The sequence below is a fragment of the Syngnathus acus genome, chromosome 8, assembly GCF_901709675.1.
Source record: "Syngnathus acus chromosome 8, fSynAcu1.2, whole genome shotgun sequence".
NCBI lineage: Eukaryota > Metazoa > Chordata > Actinopteri > Syngnathiformes > Syngnathidae > Syngnathus > Syngnathus acus.
Window position 1 is genome coordinate 7,859,854 of NC_051093.1, and position 16,570 is coordinate 7,876,423.

A 16,570-nucleotide genomic window follows, 5' to 3' on the forward strand; every position below is an offset into this window, starting at 1 on the left:
TGGAGAAGCCTTCGACGTTGTCGACACGTAAAACAGGTTGCGTTGAAATCTAATTTGAATGTTAAACCAAATTGGGTGTTTGTATTTATTTTATTTAAACACTCCAATTCCATGTAAACAAATGCAGGATCCAAGTGACGTGTACTATCGGAGAGCCAATTAAAAATTACCTTCTTACAAAGGGGCGTGGCTTTCTTGTGACAGCCAATCACACCTTGGATCGAAGGGTCCCACCCTCAACAGGAACCGGCTCGCGCTGAACATTTCTGCATAGTGTTATTGAAGCCAGTCGAGCGACACAATTCAGCGCCGAGGTACCATTTTTAGCTCCTAAGTTTCGTTATTACGGGTACCAAAGTCGGTCTTAAGTTGCATTATTACTGTTGCTGAGGCTGTTTGGGTAACAGACACAAACCGAAGCCAACGGCGACACAACCGGAACCACAAGAAAGGTATGTACAGTATTATAATACACGATTTTAACACTTTGTTTAATCCTAATATCCATTCCGTTTGAGTGATGTAATGTTCAGGATCATGAAGCCCTTTTTACTTAGTAGTTGGATAATTAGTATTTCCATTTCTTTCCCCTGCGTATTGTAATTATTTCTCTTTAATGTATTGCCAGTGTAAAATCACACAATAGCGGAAGAAGGAACAAGATCCTAATTTGTGATCTTGTTAATGAGTAGCTGTGTGTCAAGTCAATTGCTCACAAACGAACGATGCATCGTTGGTCTTGTGATTTGTGTCGAATTGTGAGTGCAGCCTGATCACTGTTACATGCGTCTGCAGGGTGAAGGTGCAAGAAAAGAGGATACCGTTTAGTCAACCCGAACTATGGAACTGTCACTGGTAGGTTTTAAGTTTAATTTTCCCTAACATGAGCAGATGGATGCATGGGTGACTTCATCATCCCCCCTCCAACCTCTTTAGGCTCACCCAGCTGTCAAAGCCTTCATGTGTGGCGCTCTGAGTGGAACCTGCTCCACGCTACTTTTCCAGCCCCTCGACTTGGTCAAAACACGTCTGCAAACCTTGCAGAACAGCGTGGAGCCTGGGTAAGGGTGTACACACGCACACGTACAATTCTTCCTTGTCTTCAAATAGATAGTCTTGAATTTGATTTTTTTCCAGTTCTGGCCGTTTAGGGATGATGAGGATGATCCTGAATGTCGTGCGGACAGAGAGGCTGCCGGGACTGTGGAAAGGAGTTTCACCGGTACGAACAGAAATCGAGCACGTGTGAATTCTTAAATGCCAATCACTCATCTCTCTCCTGTTTTTGTGTGGGCCCAGTCGTTAATGAGGACCATCCCTGGTATGGGACTCTACTTCAGCACTTATGGCTCCTTAAAGCAACACTTCTTCCAGGACAAAAACCCCACGGCCTTGGGAGCAGTTCTGCTGGGAGGCGGGGCCAGGGCGGTGGCTGGGGTCCTCATGTTGCCTGTGACCGTCATCAAGACTCGATATGAAGTAAGAAAGCAGCGTTAAATAGGACCATCGAAATGGCAGTAATACGACGAGATTTGTTTACACTCAATCTTTCAAAAGTTAGAATTGTTTTTTTTTGCCTCAGTGCGGCAGGTTCCGTTACGAGAGCGTCACCGGGGCTTTGCGCAGTGTGTGTCGGACTGAAGGTCCTGCGGCTCTCTACTCTGGCCTGATGGCCACTATGCTCCGAGACGTTCCTTTCTCTGGAATCTACGTTATGTTCTACAGCCAGATGAAGAGCAATTTGCCAAACGGTATGTCAAGAGGAAAAGCGGGACAGATTGCCAGAGGGATGCAGTGAAAATATTTGATTTGTACCACCTTCTTGGAACTTTCCATAGTTTTTCTTTTTTCTTTTCTCTGTTTTGCTGACTTTCTCTATTGTGTGTCTTCATTTTAGAGATCAGCGTGTCTGCTTTTGCCCCCCTGGCTAACTTCAGCTGCGGGATCCTGGCGGGGGTGTCTGCGTCGCTCGTCACTCAACCTGCCGATGTGGTCAAAACACTCGTCCAAGTGAACCCCCAGTTGAGCACGATCGACGCGGTCAGATTCATTTATATGGTATGGATGTCACTTGCTTGAAAATTGAGGAAAATGAGAGAACAGCAATTTCTGGGGCGCACGAATAATATTGTGGAAATACTATGTACTTAATCTTGTTTCCTTGTTTTATAAAAACATGAACTTTTTTTTAAATTTTCACATTTGCACATTCATTGACAATAAATGGTATCGTAGGAACTGGCCTTCTTAAAGTTACAGTATTTAGTTTTATTGAGATGCACCTGAATGACACATTTGCATATTTGATCTTCTCTCCAAGGAACATGGACTTGAAGGCTTCCTAAGAGGGGCGTTGCCACGCTGTCTTCGGAGGACGATGATGGCCGCCATGGCGTGGACCGTGTATGAGCAAATGATGGCATATCTCGGACTGAAAACATGAAAAGGAAAGGTCGAGGTCAAGTTGGTAGACGTCAAAGAAGAGATGCAGTTGCTCATAATGTGTCACGAGTGTATCTTGTTGCCCTCAGTGATGGAGTTGCACTTTACACAAGAGCTCGTAAAAGGTGGACACTCAGAAACGTGTTCATCGGGGGTTATGGTTGAAGTTGGTTTAACAAATACTAATCTAATGAGTATTTTTGGTTGCACTTTCAGGTCGATCACATTTTAGAAATTGCTCAGTGAGAGTTCTTATTTGTATTTTGTCAGCGCTGTAGTCTAGACCAGTGGCTCGAGAAGACTAACTGCCTATGTTGAAAGAAAAAAAAAAAAAAGAAGCTGATATTTTAATGCTTACTATGACACTTTGTAATACCTCATCACAGTATTTATAGTATTTTTTATAATACAATAAAACAAATCTTCAAAGTTGATAGTGATGTGTGCTTCTTAACCTGCTCTTAAATGCTGTAAATGATTAAACTGAAGGCGTCTATTTAACATCAGTGCAGATACGGCAGTTATGTCAAAGGGGCATGGACCATGGTGGCATAATACATTTGGTCTTAACCTTGGCTGATAAAGAAAATATGAATGAAATGTGAATTTTTATGTACTTCCTAAGAAAGAGGTTTTGCATTAAACCCCAAATTTAATGGAGCATATTTCACATGATGTCTTAATTCATGACATAAATGGCTGATGGTGTACTGTAGGCTAATTATTGAGCATCATAAAAATCTAAAACCTCATAAGCAGGGCAGGGCAGTAGTCTTGATAGTCCCGTATAGCCTGATCAGCACTCATTTATTCATCAGTATATTTCTGTCTGATTATTGATAGCATTGATTTTTTTTTTTTCAAGTGTAAACTTAGATGCCATGGAATAAACTACCACCTTAAATCTCTTCTTTTCCTTTTTTGCCTTTGTGGAAAATAACCTAAAACACAATATTTTCTTTGACGCCACAAGACTACAAGTATCCACATGTACTTTTTTTCATGGAAATTCCAGTTCCATCACCCTCTGACTGCTTTTGAAGCAGTAGGGCTAAACTTTTGGTTATCTGTGTGTTTATCAGCCTACTTAAATGTAATTTTTTGCCAGGAGGATTCATGTTTCAACGGCTTCATTTTTCAATATTTTACCAAGGACAATTTGTGCACTCTGTAGTCATGCTGACTGGAACTCTTTATCTTCGGCAAATAAATACACTTGTTGCCAAACAGGTTAGACTTTGACTGAGAAGTCAACATCTCAGCATTGTCTTAATATGGTCTTACCATTTTTTCTTAATATGGGATGGCCATCCAACACATACCACCACCGTCCCTTTATTTAACACTGCCACCTTTCGATAAAGCAGCAGAATGACACCAAGCCGGTTGAAAGTAACGAACCAATCACAAGCTTAGAAAAGGACTATAAATATGACGTCACTTCCTGAAAGCGGCCTTTTCTACCATCGTGTGGTTAATCTTCCATACGGCGTTGTTTCGTGGTGAGTTCCTAGAACGCCTTTTTAGAATATATAACCTCCAAATGTATCTAAATAATTAAGTAACTCCCTTACAACCACCTTAACCACCTATAATGACGATAAAACTAGACATGTGATTTTTCACTTAGTGTTAAAACGCCCGAACTAGTTATGCTAACATTTGAAGCTAACTAGCATGTGACACGCGCTCACTCCATGCTCTCTGCTGCGCTCGACTTTACGCACTGCAATAATGAATGTTGTAACGTGTGTGTTCAAAAGACGCACTAACTAAATCTTTTAGCAACTAGAGGACACGCTATTCACATTGTCTGTCAGTTTGACTGTAAATTGAAATTGGGCATTTCTGTCTTTTAATGTGCCCTATACTTTTTATTTCAATCCACAGCTCTCCCAACTCAGTCGTAACTCCGGGGAAGCGGTCACGATGTCCGGAAGTCTGGATGTCCTTCAAATGAAGGAGGAAGATGTGCTGAAGTTCCTGGCTGCAGGAACCCATCTCGGAGGTACCAATTTGGACTTCCAGATGGAGCAGTATGTCTACAAGAGAAAAAGTGATGGTACGTGTGGATTTAGTGTCATTTTCTGTGCACATTTTAGGATGGATTTTAAGATAATTTTCTTTTTAAGGTGTGTACATCATCAACTTGAAAAAGACCTGGGAAAAGCTGCTGCTGGCTGCAAGGGCCATTGTTGCCATTGAAAACCCAGCTGATGTTTGCGTCATCTCCTCCAGGAACACCGGACAGGTAAAATTCAAGTCATTAGAGTCTGATGTTTTGCTGTTAAGACATAACCAATTTTGAAATGTGAAAATGCACATTATTAAAGCTTGGGCACTGCTGTCACGTTACAGTGTTCAGGTGTCGGAAATGTGCAAGAGTAATTATGGACGGGGTTTCACTTTGACCATTTAGGACTGATGTCCCATGATTGTGGTTTGGTAGACCTTGGCCACAATGTAATCCCTCTTAATAAATAAATGAAATGACGCCCAGTGGAAGAATTGACAACTTTTGCTTCCTCCTCAGCGAGCAGTGTTGAAGTTTGCCTCTTCCACCGGTTCTACCACCTTCCACGGTCGCTTCACCCCGGGTACATTCACCAATCAGATCCAGGCCGCTTTCAGAGAGCCCCGCCTCCTGATTGTGACAGATCCTCGTGCTGATCACCAGCCACTGACTGAGGCCTCCTATGTGAACATCCCCTCCATTGCTCTGTGCAACACAGACTCCCCACTTAGATATGTGGACATTTCTATCCCCTGCAACAACAAGGTGAGCCATGGAATGAAATTACTTGACCGCTTCATTTCACAGAGGAGCTTGTTTTCTAACGTGTCTGTTTTCAGGGACACCACTCTGTGGGTCTGATGTGGTGGATGTTGGCCCGGGAGGTTCTCCGAATGAGAGGCACAATTTCCAGAGAGCACCCCTGGGAAGTCATGCCTGATCTGTACTTCTACAGGGATCCTGAAGAGGTAACTATTGCTATCACTGATAGGCACAACACCACATACAGTTACTGACTATGGTACTGTTAAATGTAGATTGAGAAGGAGGAGCAAGCCGCTGCTGAGAAGGCTGTTGGAAAGGAGGAGTTCCAGGGTGAATGGACCGCCCCTGCAGCGGAGTTTGCCCAGCCTGAGGTTGCCGACTGGTCCGAGGGTGTTCCTGTGCCATCTGTGCCCATTCAGCAGTTTCCAGCAGGTAGGGTTGCTTCAGTTTCACTTGTTTCAGTGCAATTACAATTCTGGTATTGAGCTTTTGTTCCTCTTTCTCCAGGTGCTCCAGCAGCTGTCAAGCCCGCTGAAGTCTTTTCAGGTGAGAATTAATTAAAATGCATATCAATTTTTTTTTTTTTTTTTTTGGTGGTATCTTACTTTGTTTGTCTTGCAGAGGACTGGAGCAATCAGCCAGCTACTGAGGACTGGTCCACTGCTCCCACTGCCCAGGCCTCTGACTGGGGTGGTGCTGCTTCTGATTGGTCTTAAAACAGAAAATAAACCTGAACGTGACAGAAAATAAAGTGTTTAACACCATTTTTTTCTGAATTGTCTGTTATTGTTCACCTTCTGAGACAAGCTGGAAATTGAATCCTGGTAGATGTACAGTAGCTACAACAGTACTACCACAATGGGAGTGTGCTATAGTTAAAAATTTTTTTTTAAAAAATGGACAGATTATTTGAAGTTTTTACAATCTTTCAAGTGAGTAGTGGATGAATGACAGTTTTTTTGTTTTTTCCTGGGGGCAGAGGCTGTAAGCCATCGCTACTCCTTAAATGGCTTCCTACTCGAGCAGAACGTCGACGACTAACTTGTGTTGCCAAATACATGTATTACTATGAAAACAGTGACGTACAATTTTTAGAGGGCATCTATAATATTCGATAGTTTTCTTTTCCTTCGATGTATACAATGAAGCAAAAGTGAAGCGGCTGTCCAGCATCCCGCCTGTGCAGAACAATCACCACCTCCACATTCGCGCTCGACAGTCAAGTGGGCGTGTCCCAGGGCGGTTCTGACTCTGCTATTGGACGAACACTGTTTCCTTTCCTCCTCGACTTCCGCTTTCTGCACGCCCAACCACGGAATAATGATAATAATGATCAAGATGGCTACTACAGAAGCCTTCTTTCTGTAGCTAAACACGGATTACATGGGGTCACTCAAAACTGCAGTTTAGAACTTTTAAAGTCCTTCGTAGGCGTCGGGGGCTACGCCGGGTACAAGACTATATGGATTTATCACGGAATGTGCCGAAATATTAGTAACTGTGTCGCCTGGAGCAGTTATTCAACGGAAGCTAGCTAGTATAGTAACCAGCTAGCGGTGTAACTGGCGACTCCGGCGTTAGCTGACCAACCGCGGGGGGAGCCTGGCTCTATTTCGCACGTCCGGTTTGTGAACAAATGGCAGAACCGAGGAAAGTTCCCTTCGTCACCCTCTCGTCGTTCAACACATCCACTCCGTCGACCCCGGAGTTGAGCAAGAAACGCCGTCGCGAAGATGAGGCCATGACTTTGGGCAGAGACGCTGGTGGAAGTGCGGTCGGGTCAGAAGGTAGCGGAGGTCTGTTCGGGACTTCGCAAGGTGATGCCGCCGAGCCCGAGGAGGCGAAACCCACCGTCCGGCTCGACCTCTCTCTCTCCGAGCCAAGTGAACGCGGTTCTGCCGAATTCAACTACAGTGAGCTGGTGTTCCCGACGCCTTCACGTCCTTCTCAGGTGAGGAGTCACTCGAGCCTCGGGGTAACATAATGTGAGCAAGGGGGCTTCGTCTGGCGAACTGGGTTCTTGTATACAAATATTACATTATTTCCAAAAGTTCCCACGTTATATACATTATAATATTCAATTACAATGTAGAGTCTAACACTCACAGTAAAGACGTCATTAGCAGGTCATTAATAACGACTCTGGACTGTAAGTAAATTGGATTGATAAATAAATCACATACACATCTAACAAGCAGTACTGTTTTTTTTTTTTAAACTAATAAAATTGGTTTCTTTCACTATTCACTCCATAATTACCTTGCTGTCTTTTACATGTAGGTACAACTTGCAGCAGCTTCAACTACCCCTAAAGGACTCACACCCTGCCTGGACCCCAACGACCCACTTGCTGATGATGAGAGGGAAAGACGGGAGGTTGAAGAGTTGGCTAAGAGATTTGAAAACAAATATGTAAGTTATTTTGTACAGTTGTATATAAGTTATATTATACAGCTCTAATGGTAGAGCTGTGTGATATGGCCTCAAAATAAACACATTTTAAATTTGCCGACAGAAAAAGTCAACTAACTTGTTGCATCTTTTCATCAATCATTAACATAATCAAAGGAGCTGTCAAACTGCATAGTTCGGTTGGGCCAATGCCACGCTGCTATTACGCACGTCTCATGTTCAACCGGGCTTTTCATATGAAAAAAAAAAGTGTTTCTTAGTAGAGCTCTTTAATTAATCAATAAAACCAGTTGAATGGCTTTGGTAAGCAGACTTTTTGTCGAATGTTGGTGTGCTATTAATTTAATGCTTTGTTTGCAGGGTGGCGTTTCCAAGAAGAAGAAAAAAGACAGGATGCAGGATCTCATTGATATTGGTTACGGGTATGACGAGACTGACCCCTTCATTGACAATTCCGAAGCTGTGAGTTTTTACTGCATGCACACGTCATCAGGTTTGGGGCATGGGGCGTTTATGCAATAGCATGACTATTAGCTACGTTAAATGACTGTAAACTAACAGGAAATGATTTTATAATAGTTATAAACAATGTTGTGATATAACCAATGAACAGCGTGTTCTGTTTGTACAGTATGATGAGCTGGTTCCGGCCTCTCTGACAACCAAACACGGAGGCTTTTACATCAACACAGGAACTCTGCAGTTCCGAGCCGCGTCTGACTCCGAAGCAGACGATACAGAGAATAATCACGTCAAGGTGTGTTCTTTTCACCTTTGTAAATGCACAATCATTGTCTTTCATCTAACGTGATGGTAAAAAGGAACATTCTTCTCCTAAAAGGTAAAAGATGGAGCTGAGCGGGTGATTAAAAAGCGGAGGAAAAAGCAAGATGGTGCAGTTTTGGAGGAGAAGAAACCTAGGAAAAATAAAGTACCAAAGCCAGGGTAAGGTTCTAACTTTTCGGTTTGTCATTGTTTATTTTGCATTCTCAACAGTCAGCTGAGCATATTACTTTTCATATAATTATTTTCCTTTTTGTATCTCGACAGAGTGTCATCCTTGAATCGTCCAGAAAAGAAGAAGCGGAAGAAGCTTATGAAAGATTCCCTCCATCTGGCCAACATGTTGCGCCGCTTCACCAGGGAGAAGGAAGAGATGCGAAAGAGGAACATAGCTGGTGCCAGTTTGCCGCGACCCCAAGCCAAAACGCCCGGTGCTAACACTTCGGTCGTCATCAGCCAAGCCAAGGTCGCCGGCGGCAACGACTGCAACATGGCGGATTTGACATCCGACCCCGCCGTGATATCACTGCTGGGGTCGGCCAACAATGACGTGTTGCACGACATGATGGGCGATCTGGACTTTGGGATGCTGGACTCTCCGCAGTCCTCCAGTCCTACTCAGGGGGAGAACGGCTCGTTTGGCGTGGCCCAGAAGGCAGGGGCAGGCCGTATGTTGCAGGCTAGTATGATGAGTCCTCCATCACTGCCCACTGGTCTCCCAGGCCCTCTCTTGAAGCGCATCGAAGACCTCAGAGCGGTATGAGATTCGCTCTTGATATTTTACTTCTTGTGGAGGAGACTAAGTCTAATGTCATGTCATGCTAATTCTTGTTTCATGTCACAGGCATCTCGTCAGTTTGACAAAGAGGGCCGCAAAAAGTTCTTCACCATGGACATGAATAATATCCTACTGGAGTGAGTGACATTGATGTTTTCATTTTTTCCCCAAACATTTTTCATATCAATAATCAACAAATTATTAGATAATTTTCAGTGGTGTCTCAAAGGTTGTTAAATAATGCTTCTTGAATTTCAATTTACTTCAAATCACTTGACTTTTTTGATCACAAGTAACAAGCCTATGGCAGGCAGGCAGCTAGCTCGCATTAGAAGAGAATTTTAGACATCCTTCCTTAACCCCTGCTTGTCAAATTGTATTTATAGCTTGTCTATTATAAGCATAACCCTCTTATGTGTGTGTGTGTGTCTGTGTGTGTATTAGTATTGATTTACAGGTTCAGGAGCAACCAGCAGATGTTCGTTCAGCTGTCTACTCTCACTTGGAGGCCTTTGTCCCGTGTAATAAAGAAGGTCTGCTCAAGCGCCTTAAGAAATTGAGCCTTAACATACAGGTACTTTTTTTTTTATTTGCTATGTCGCCTCCAAATTTTACATGTTAGAAAAAAAACATCTCGTCTTATGGTGAGGTTTCAATCAGGGTCTCTATTCAAATGTGAATACTGCCCTTTATGAAATGAAATTCTCGGATGCCCCACACCCTCCCTTTTTTTGGCTAGGACGGCAGACTCCGCACACCACTCCTCAAGCTGAAGCTGGCGGTGTGCAGCGTGATGCCAGAGCAAATTGCTCGATACAACATGGACTGTATTGCAAAAGTGGCAAAGTAAGCGCACCTCCAAATCATCTTTTATTTATTTTTATGTATAATTCCGGGCAGCCTTGTGGTTATTTCTCGTAGCTGTTTGATCGGACGCAACGCAGACGTTGTCCGAAAGCACTGACGTACTGCTTGTTTGCGTCTCACTCCTGACAGACAACAGTCCGAGGAGGGAGAGAAAAATGCTTCCGAGGACGAGGATGAAGAGAAGCCAGGCAAGAGGGTGATGGGGCCTCGGAAGAAGTTTGTCTGGGACGACAAACTCAGGTCTGTTTCCTTTTTCTCCATTATGAGGCTGCTATTGTAAAAGCAGTCGATGGATTTCTTTGAGTTTACCAGATCTTTTTTTTCCCCCTGTTGTCATTTTCGGTCAGGTCGTTGCTATGCAACTTGGTACGAGTAAAGCTGAGCTGCTATGAGCTGGAGGGCAAGACCACGTCTCCTGAAGATTACCTCAAAGCCTTCATGGAGACAGAGGTGAAACCTCTTTGGCCAAAAGGTTGGATGCAGAGCAGGTGAGTCTTTTTGTCCTGACTTGATTTTGCCAAGTTAGGTAGTCGGTAGCTCAGTTGTGAATATATATATTTTTTAAAGGATCCTGTTAAAAGAGAGCATCGTGGCTCATGGTCACCTCACCGGCTACTCGTGAGTATAGTGACAATTAGTAACCGTTTTGTTCCAAAGTTGTTACCAATCACACTCATCTGACTTGTGTTCATTCCAGAGCCAAGAAAAAGATGATCAACACACCAAAAGTCAAGCCAAAGGTAAAAGAACAGAATGTGCAGAATTGGCTTAATCTAATCACTCTAGTCTGGGAAGTCATATTCATTGAAAAATATTTGGTTCTACTTGTATCCAGTCTATATTTATAATCTTTACAACCTGCCATTCTCTTATTTATTTACTGAGCCAACAAGGCGATTAACTTGAACGTTTGTTTGTCAGGAGGCGGCGTGGGTTCAGCGGACCACACCCTCAGCAGGTGTCGCTCCATCCCCCGTCAGCCAGGTTGCTAAGCGACCGTCTCAGTCGCCGGCTGAGCCCATATGCCTGGATTCCCTCGACGACGATCTGACGGTTCCCTCCTTGGATTCCATCTCCCAAGCGCTTATGATCCTTGGCAATGCCGCCAAGGGCCTGGCGCAAGGGGGCAGTCCTCCCTCCCCGGATAGAACTAAGAGCGTCGCCGCCGCCGCAGCCCCTCATGTCTCTGCGCTCCTCCAGCAGCATCAGCAGAAAAAGCACTCAGTCAGCACTTCCGGCGCCAGCAACCCCCGCTACACGTTCAGCTCTTCGTCTCCCTCCGTCCCTTCCTCTCGGCCGTCCTCGGTCACTTTCTCGCCCGTGTCGTCGGTCAGGGTGGACGCTATGGGCAATGTGAAGGGCCCGGGTCAGGTGCACAGACACTCAGTGTTGAACACTCAGAGACCCGTGGGTGTCGCCGTGCCTAAGGTCAACGCTCCTGCTTCATCTGCTAAACCCCGCCCCCCACCCACCGCGTCAACCCTCGCGCCTCCGGGATCAAAGATGGGGGTCTCCGCACCCACTTCAGGCCTCATCAAATGCAGCAATAATAAAGGCGTCAACAGTAGCGAGCCCATCATCGTTACGCCACCTCCCTCTCGACAACCGACGAGCCATCCGTCGCCGGCGCATATGAACCCCAAAAGCTTCCTGGCGACACGGCTGCCCCACAGCCCCCAGAGCAAAGTATCTCCCACCACCCCATCCCACATGGGCATTCAAACTACGCAGCAGTCAAACTTCATCACCCCGATGCACGCCACTCTCACAAAATCCAGTCACAGCAGCATCACGCCAGTGGTCAAACTCACACCTCGCACCGTCAACTTGGCCGTCACCACCTCCCCTCGCACCCACGGCTCGTCCATCACCACCCCGTCTCGCAGCCTCAACTCTGTCGTCCCCACCCACGTCATGCACACCCAGTCTCGCACCCTCAACACGGTCGTCACCACCTCAGGCTCATCCGTCCCCTCCCCAATTTCCAGGTCTCAGGTGACACCCCCCATGCAACAGTTCTCCTCCAAAAGTCCCACAGGGTTCCGCTCGCCGTACTCAGGTGCCCAGGCCGGAACAGTCAAGGTGGGCCCAGGTGGTTACGCTTCCCCGAGCAACCAGAAGAACCCAGTCAGCAGCAGCAGCACAGCCAACAGTAGCCTTACTAACTCGCCATCCATAAGCAAACATTCAGGAACCGCCACCCCTCCCACGACGCTCTCCGCCAACTCGGGCCAGCGCCAGAGGTCCACAGGAGTGACGATGTCTCAGGGGGTCAAACCGGTGACGTCGGTCCCGTTGTCAACGGCCTCTCCTCAGTTGCCTCAGGTTGGTGCTCCCGCGGCCTTGAAGATGCAACCGGTTCATTTTTATTTTCCCCTTTCCACTCAGGTGTCATCAGCAGGGGGCAGCAGTCTGCTGGGCTCCACCCCGTCTCTCCCTCTGGGCTTCGGGATGCTGGGCGGTCTGGTTCCCGTCTCGCTTCCTTTCCAGTTCCCGCCGCTGCTCAACCTGCCCCAGTTGGGTGCCGCCGGCTCCAGCATACCACCCACCAGCTCTGCGGCCAGTAGCAATGCTTCCTTCTCTACCTTGACTCAAAGTGAGTGCAGGATGTTGAAAATCTGCGATATAATGACTGCCGCGTCAGAATATGAATGTGCATTACACTTATGAATGAACTCATTACAAAAATTCCATTGTAGTGAGTATGCAGTGAATGAGCGGCTGTCTGTGCTTGACATGCATCCATTTTGTTTGCTTCAACCGTCCGAGCGTTTGTTCTTGTCTGCCGATTTCTCTCAAATGTCGCGTTGGTCACATTTCCCATCTGCCTTTTTTGTATCCCTTGTTCATTCTTTTTCCCCTTTCTTTTCACCCCCATGTCCTTTGTGCCCCCGTCCTGTCTCCTCAGATCTGTATAAGAGTCTCCAGTCGGGCTCTCAGGTTGCTCTGCCTCCTCACTTGCAGCTCGCTTTCTCAGGTAAAATGTGAGCCTCCCTCTCTCCCCTGCACTTTTCCACTGTTGCTCCTTCCTTGTCTTTCTGTCTGTGCCTTTGCTGTGCTCATCCTGTACTTGTGGTTGTATGCCCCCCCCCCCCCTCCCTTTTTATAGTAATTGAAGACATTTACAGGAATGCTTGTGATTGACAAGAAAACAACCCAGCGATTTTGTTTCTGTGCAGATGTCAGCCAAAGCCAAGGCGGAGACAACAAGAGGAAGACTCTATGATAGTGGCTGGACTTGGTGCCAGATGGAGCAGACCACTTTTCATATGTTCTGCTTTTCAGGAATGGAAAACGTTTTGATAACTTTTATATCTTTTACAGCTAAACAAAACGGCAACTACAATTTGTCGAAGTTTACAAGAGACCTTATATCACTGTGGACAGAGAGAAAACATGCATGTACGGTATGTATGTGTGTGTGTCCGCCAGTGTGTATATGACGAGACATGATCGACGGGGTGCCTTTGTATGTTTCCCTCCCTAATGCATGGTCAGTGACTACATGGTGCTCTTTTTAAACCGGAGGTGCAACGGTACATGGCAAAAATATTTATTTAGCACTATACCAGTTACAGCACAGTTGGAAGTTTTGTATTTTCCTTTCAAAGTGTCAAAATCATTATTAATCAGCTGAAAAGCAAAATAAAGGAATATTTCAATAGAACCCATGGAACATACTGTGGGTTATCTGTACCGTTGCACCCCTATTTTAGACAATGACATTTTTGCTGACATTTGTAAGAAATGTAAAATGCGGAGCTTTCCTCCGACCCAAGCTGAACATGTTTTCTCTATTTTACTTGAATTCTTCAGAGTTACATTCTGTACAGTACTGAAACCTTTTAATTAAAAATCTTACCTTCATATGGTAAAAAGATTAGATGGAACCTGTTGTCTAAAAGCCTGTACACAATATGTGTAAAAAAGGAAAAAAAAAAAAAAAGTACTATATTGGCTAATTGTTTTTCCAAATTATGTTTTCCAGCTCAGTTAGGCCGGTATGAATCTGGGCCTTCCTGTGTGGAGTTTGCATGTTCTCCCAGTGCTAACATGAGTAAGATGGATGGGCTTGCATCGCTTGCATATGGCCTTGAACAACTTAATGTGCATTGGAGAAAAAAAAAAAGGAAACATGACACCACAATGATCAGGCAGTGTAGATTTTTTATCTTATGACCAAAAAGAATGAAATCATTTTTGCCAAGTTTTCAAAGCATTTCAGAGGAAAATATGAACAGCGTCAAAACAAATCAAAAGGAGCAAAAATACAAAAAAGGGTAAACTTTCAGGAAACGAGATGGAAAAAAAGGCAAAGGTTTCTTCTGTGATTCCATGTCTACTTGACCAGCGGCCTGGTCTTATCGTCATCGCCGCACTGGTGCGCTTTGTACTTTTTCACCTCCGCCATGTACTTTGACCAAGCGTCACTCTTGCCGGGCGTAGTCTGCAAGGGAGAGAAGACACGGCACGTCAAACCAATTTCCATCTTTGGCTCGTCCTCTGCTCCTTACCTCTGTGTCCTGTTTTTGCTTCTTGGCAACCATACCGGTCTTAAGGAACACACCGCCTCTGCGCTTCCCCACCTGGGTTAGGACATAGAAGACTGACACCGTTACAGGAGGCCTTGCCTTAGCAACGAAGGAGACTACACCAGAGCAGGTCTACATTTTGTCTGCTGTCCAACCACCAGCCTCATCTGTGGAGAACATCCCCCAACTCATCCCATCTAATATGGCTTATGATACACTACTCACAAATTGGTAAGATATTGGGCCGTTGGGTGAAGCTTCATTTGACCTTCTAGCACAAGAGATCATGCATTCAACAGTGTAAACATTTATAGTACATCCTGAAAGTTTACCCTGTTTGTGAGTAGTGTATACAGTCAGTCTACAACAATGGTGAATTGGCCTAAGGCTGTCAGTTTGGATGTGCTAGCTGCCAACCCTTACAAAGCTAGTGACGGGAGGGGGCTTCGTATGTCCTTGCTCTCCATCTGTCCCCTGCTCCTTTTTCCTCATTTCCTCCTCCATCTTCTTCTTGAACATCTCCATAAAGCTGCCGTCGTTGGCGAACGCGTTGCCCGAGGACGACGGGCCTTGCTGGCTCCCGGACGGGGACGCGGGGCTCCCGCCGTCTGAGTCCCCGCCGCTGCTGCTACCGCCATCAGTATGGTGCGATTTTGCGTGTCTGCGCCTTTGTTCCATGTTTATTGATTGCGGTGGTGCCTCAGTGTTCGGGAGTTGTCCGGGACTTCCAGTTAGACAACGAGCTGCTCCTCTTGGTATTGCTGGGTTGTATATAGTTTAGCTCGATAGCGTTTCGTAAACAAAAAGAACGTATTCCTTGCGAAAAGAAATCGGTCGAATACAATCCGCGACGTGGCTCGTATAGCACTTATTAAGCTAGAAGAAGAAAAAAAAATCAGTTAGTTCGAATGCTAATGTTGCTAACGTCGTCTGATTGACTGCTTTCGAATAAACTAGCACCGATTTCAGCTGGTGACGTCTATACGTTGACAGAATTAAACATTAGATACCACAAATTTGAAATACCCGTGTCCAGGCTCGTAGAGTTTGTGAAGTGGGCCTGTGTTTTGGCTAGGTTTTCACTAAGCCCATCGCTCGCCGTCGGCCATTTTTAGGTTATCAGCGACGTCACGCCATGGGCGTGGCTTCAACTTGTGTTGGCTCGTGCAATTTCACTGGTTTGAAATTTACTTTTATTATTATTTTAATAAACTTTTATTTTAGGAATATTGTGTAACGATCTCACGTAAAGGCCCAATGTATCAATGTTTCAGTATCTTTTTATTTATTTCCATCCATCCATAGAAAACCACACTGCTCCTCCTGAATCCGAGATTCGACCTCCCGACGGACTCTCCTCTCGAGCACCCCTGAATAGACCTTACCAGGGAGGCTGAGGAGTGTGATTCCTGTGTCGTTAGAACACACCCTCCGATCCCCCTTCTTCAAGAGGGGAACCACCACCATTTATTTTCGTATTTTATTATTGTTTATATTTGTGTGCATTGTGCAATAAACCTACCACTTGTGTCCAAGTGTACCTAATGGAGTGTCCAAGTGACGTCACAGATCAAACCGCCAATCATGAGGTGGGGGTGAGGGCGGGTGGGGCACTTTTCACTTTCAGTTAAACTTTGACCATGATTTTTCCCTAATAAAGTGGCCTGTTATTAGGTACATCTAAACATGGCGGTGTACCTAATGTCGTGTCCAAGTGATGTCACAGAGCAACCAGCCAATCAGGCGGTGGGGGTGAGGGCGGGTGTGGCACTTTTCACATTTGACCATGATATTTTCCCTAATAAAGTGGCCTGTTATGAGGTACACTTGAAAATGGCGGTGTACCTAATGGAGTGTCCAAGTGACATCACAGATCAAACAGCCAATCAGAAAGTGGGGGTGAGGGCGGGTGTGGCACTTTTCACTTAAACCAGGGGTGTCGACCTCCAGTCCTCGAGGGGCCGCGTTCCAATATGT

General features: G+C 45.4%; 4 protein-coding genes across 6 annotated transcripts; 3 read left to right on the forward strand and 1 right to left on the reverse strand.

The window, feature by feature from the left end:
* Positions 1-254: 254 nt before the first annotated feature.
* LOC119125607 (mitochondrial glycine transporter A-like) lies at positions 255-2,876 on the forward strand. 2 transcript variants are annotated; one of them, XM_037256243.1, is made up of 8 exons: positions 255-451; positions 794-855; positions 937-1,061; positions 1,138-1,222; positions 1,300-1,479; positions 1,583-1,751; positions 1,898-2,058; positions 2,321-2,876. In XM_037256243.1, the coding sequence occupies exons 2-8, from the start codon at positions 841-843 to the stop codon at positions 2,441-2,443; spliced, it is 858 nt and encodes a 285-aa protein (XP_037112138.1). In that variant the 5' UTR covers positions 255-451; positions 794-840; the 3' UTR covers positions 2,444-2,876. The 2 variants fall into 2 exon arrangements, with proteins under 2 accessions (XP_037112138.1, XP_037112139.1); XM_037256244.1 differs by having other exon boundaries at positions 255-447; positions 800-855.
* A 954-nt stretch (positions 2,877-3,830) lies between these two features.
* Positions 3,831-5,985, forward strand: rpsa (ribosomal protein SA). Its single transcript, XM_037256242.1, has 8 exons — positions 3,831-3,944; positions 4,333-4,504; positions 4,575-4,693; positions 4,976-5,221; positions 5,296-5,424; positions 5,494-5,653; positions 5,729-5,767; positions 5,843-5,985. Exons 2-8 carry the CDS (start codon positions 4,372-4,374, stop codon positions 5,935-5,937), a joined length of 921 nt encoding a protein of 306 aa, XP_037112137.1. The 5' UTR covers positions 3,831-3,944; positions 4,333-4,371; the 3' UTR covers positions 5,938-5,985.
* Positions 5,986-6,533: 548 nt separating this feature from the next.
* ubn2b (ubinuclein 2b) lies at positions 6,534-13,928 on the forward strand. Of its 2 annotated transcripts, XM_037256232.1 has the most exons (17): positions 6,534-7,172; positions 7,502-7,633; positions 7,994-8,095; positions 8,265-8,390; positions 8,475-8,578; positions 8,684-9,173; positions 9,261-9,331; positions 9,639-9,768; positions 9,934-10,040; positions 10,191-10,301; positions 10,409-10,549; positions 10,629-10,679; positions 10,759-10,801; positions 10,983-12,386; positions 12,450-12,657; positions 12,970-13,038; positions 13,241-13,928. In XM_037256232.1, the coding sequence occupies exons 1-17, from the start codon at positions 6,858-6,860 to the stop codon at positions 13,285-13,287; spliced, it is 3,651 nt and encodes a 1,216-aa protein (XP_037112127.1). In that variant the 5' UTR covers positions 6,534-6,857; the 3' UTR covers positions 13,288-13,928. The 2 variants fall into 2 exon arrangements, with proteins under 2 accessions (XP_037112127.1, XP_037112128.1); XM_037256233.1 differs by lacking the exon at positions 12,970-13,038.
* A 280-nt stretch (positions 13,929-14,208) lies between these two features.
* Positions 14,209-15,722, reverse strand: trir (telomerase RNA component interacting RNase). The gene is made up of 4 exons (XM_037256245.1): positions 15,620-15,722; positions 15,017-15,469; positions 14,576-14,647; positions 14,209-14,508 (listed from the first exon to the last, which is right to left on the reverse strand). The coding sequence occupies exons 2-4, from the start codon at positions 15,269-15,271 to the stop codon at positions 14,401-14,403; spliced, it is 435 nt and encodes a 144-aa protein (XP_037112140.1). The 5' UTR covers positions 15,272-15,469; positions 15,620-15,722; the 3' UTR covers positions 14,209-14,400.
* Between the last annotated feature and the right edge of the window lie 848 nt (positions 15,723-16,570).

Excerpts from the sequence above, each read along its gene's own strand:
- trir (XM_037256245.1), bottom strand. The coding sequence starts at position 15,271 with ATGGAACAAAGGCGCAGACACGCAAAATCGCACCATACTGATGGCGGT. Across the intron at positions 14,648-15,016 it reads CCCCTCCCGTCACTAGCTTT|GTGGGGAAGCGCAGAGGCGG; the intron begins GTAAGGGTTGGC and ends GTCCTAACCCAG. Across the intron at positions 14,509-14,575 it reads AGCAAAAACAGGACACAGAG|ACTACGCCCGGCAAGAGTGA; the intron begins GTAAGGAGCAGA and ends TCTCCCTTGCAG.
- LOC119125607 (XM_037256243.1), top strand. Across the intron at positions 1,480-1,582 it reads TCATCAAGACTCGATATGAA|TGCGGCAGGTTCCGTTACGA; the intron begins GTAAGAAAGCAG and ends TTTTTGCCTCAG. Across the intron at positions 2,059-2,320 it reads CGGTCAGATTCATTTATATG|GAACATGGACTTGAAGGCTT; the intron begins GTATGGATGTCA and ends CTTCTCTCCAAG.
- ubn2b (XM_037256232.1), top strand. The coding sequence starts at position 6,858 with ATGGCAGAACCGAGGAAAGTTCCCTTCGTCACCCTCTCGTCGTTCAAC. Across the intron at positions 7,634-7,993 it reads AGAGATTTGAAAACAAATAT|GGTGGCGTTTCCAAGAAGAA; the intron begins GTAAGTTATTTT and ends CTTTGTTTGCAG. Across the intron at positions 13,039-13,240 it reads CTTGCAGCTCGCTTTCTCAG|ATGTCAGCCAAAGCCAAGGC; the intron begins GTAAAATGTGAG and ends GTTTCTGTGCAG.
- rpsa (XM_037256242.1), top strand. The coding sequence starts at position 4,372 with ATGTCCGGAAGTCTGGATGTCCTTCAAATGAAGGAGGAAGATGTGCTG. Across the intron at positions 4,694-4,975 it reads CCTCCAGGAACACCGGACAG|CGAGCAGTGTTGAAGTTTGC; the intron begins GTAAAATTCAAG and ends CTTCCTCCTCAG. Across the intron at positions 5,768-5,842 it reads GCCCGCTGAAGTCTTTTCAG|AGGACTGGAGCAATCAGCCA; the intron begins GTGAGAATTAAT and ends TTTGTCTTGCAG.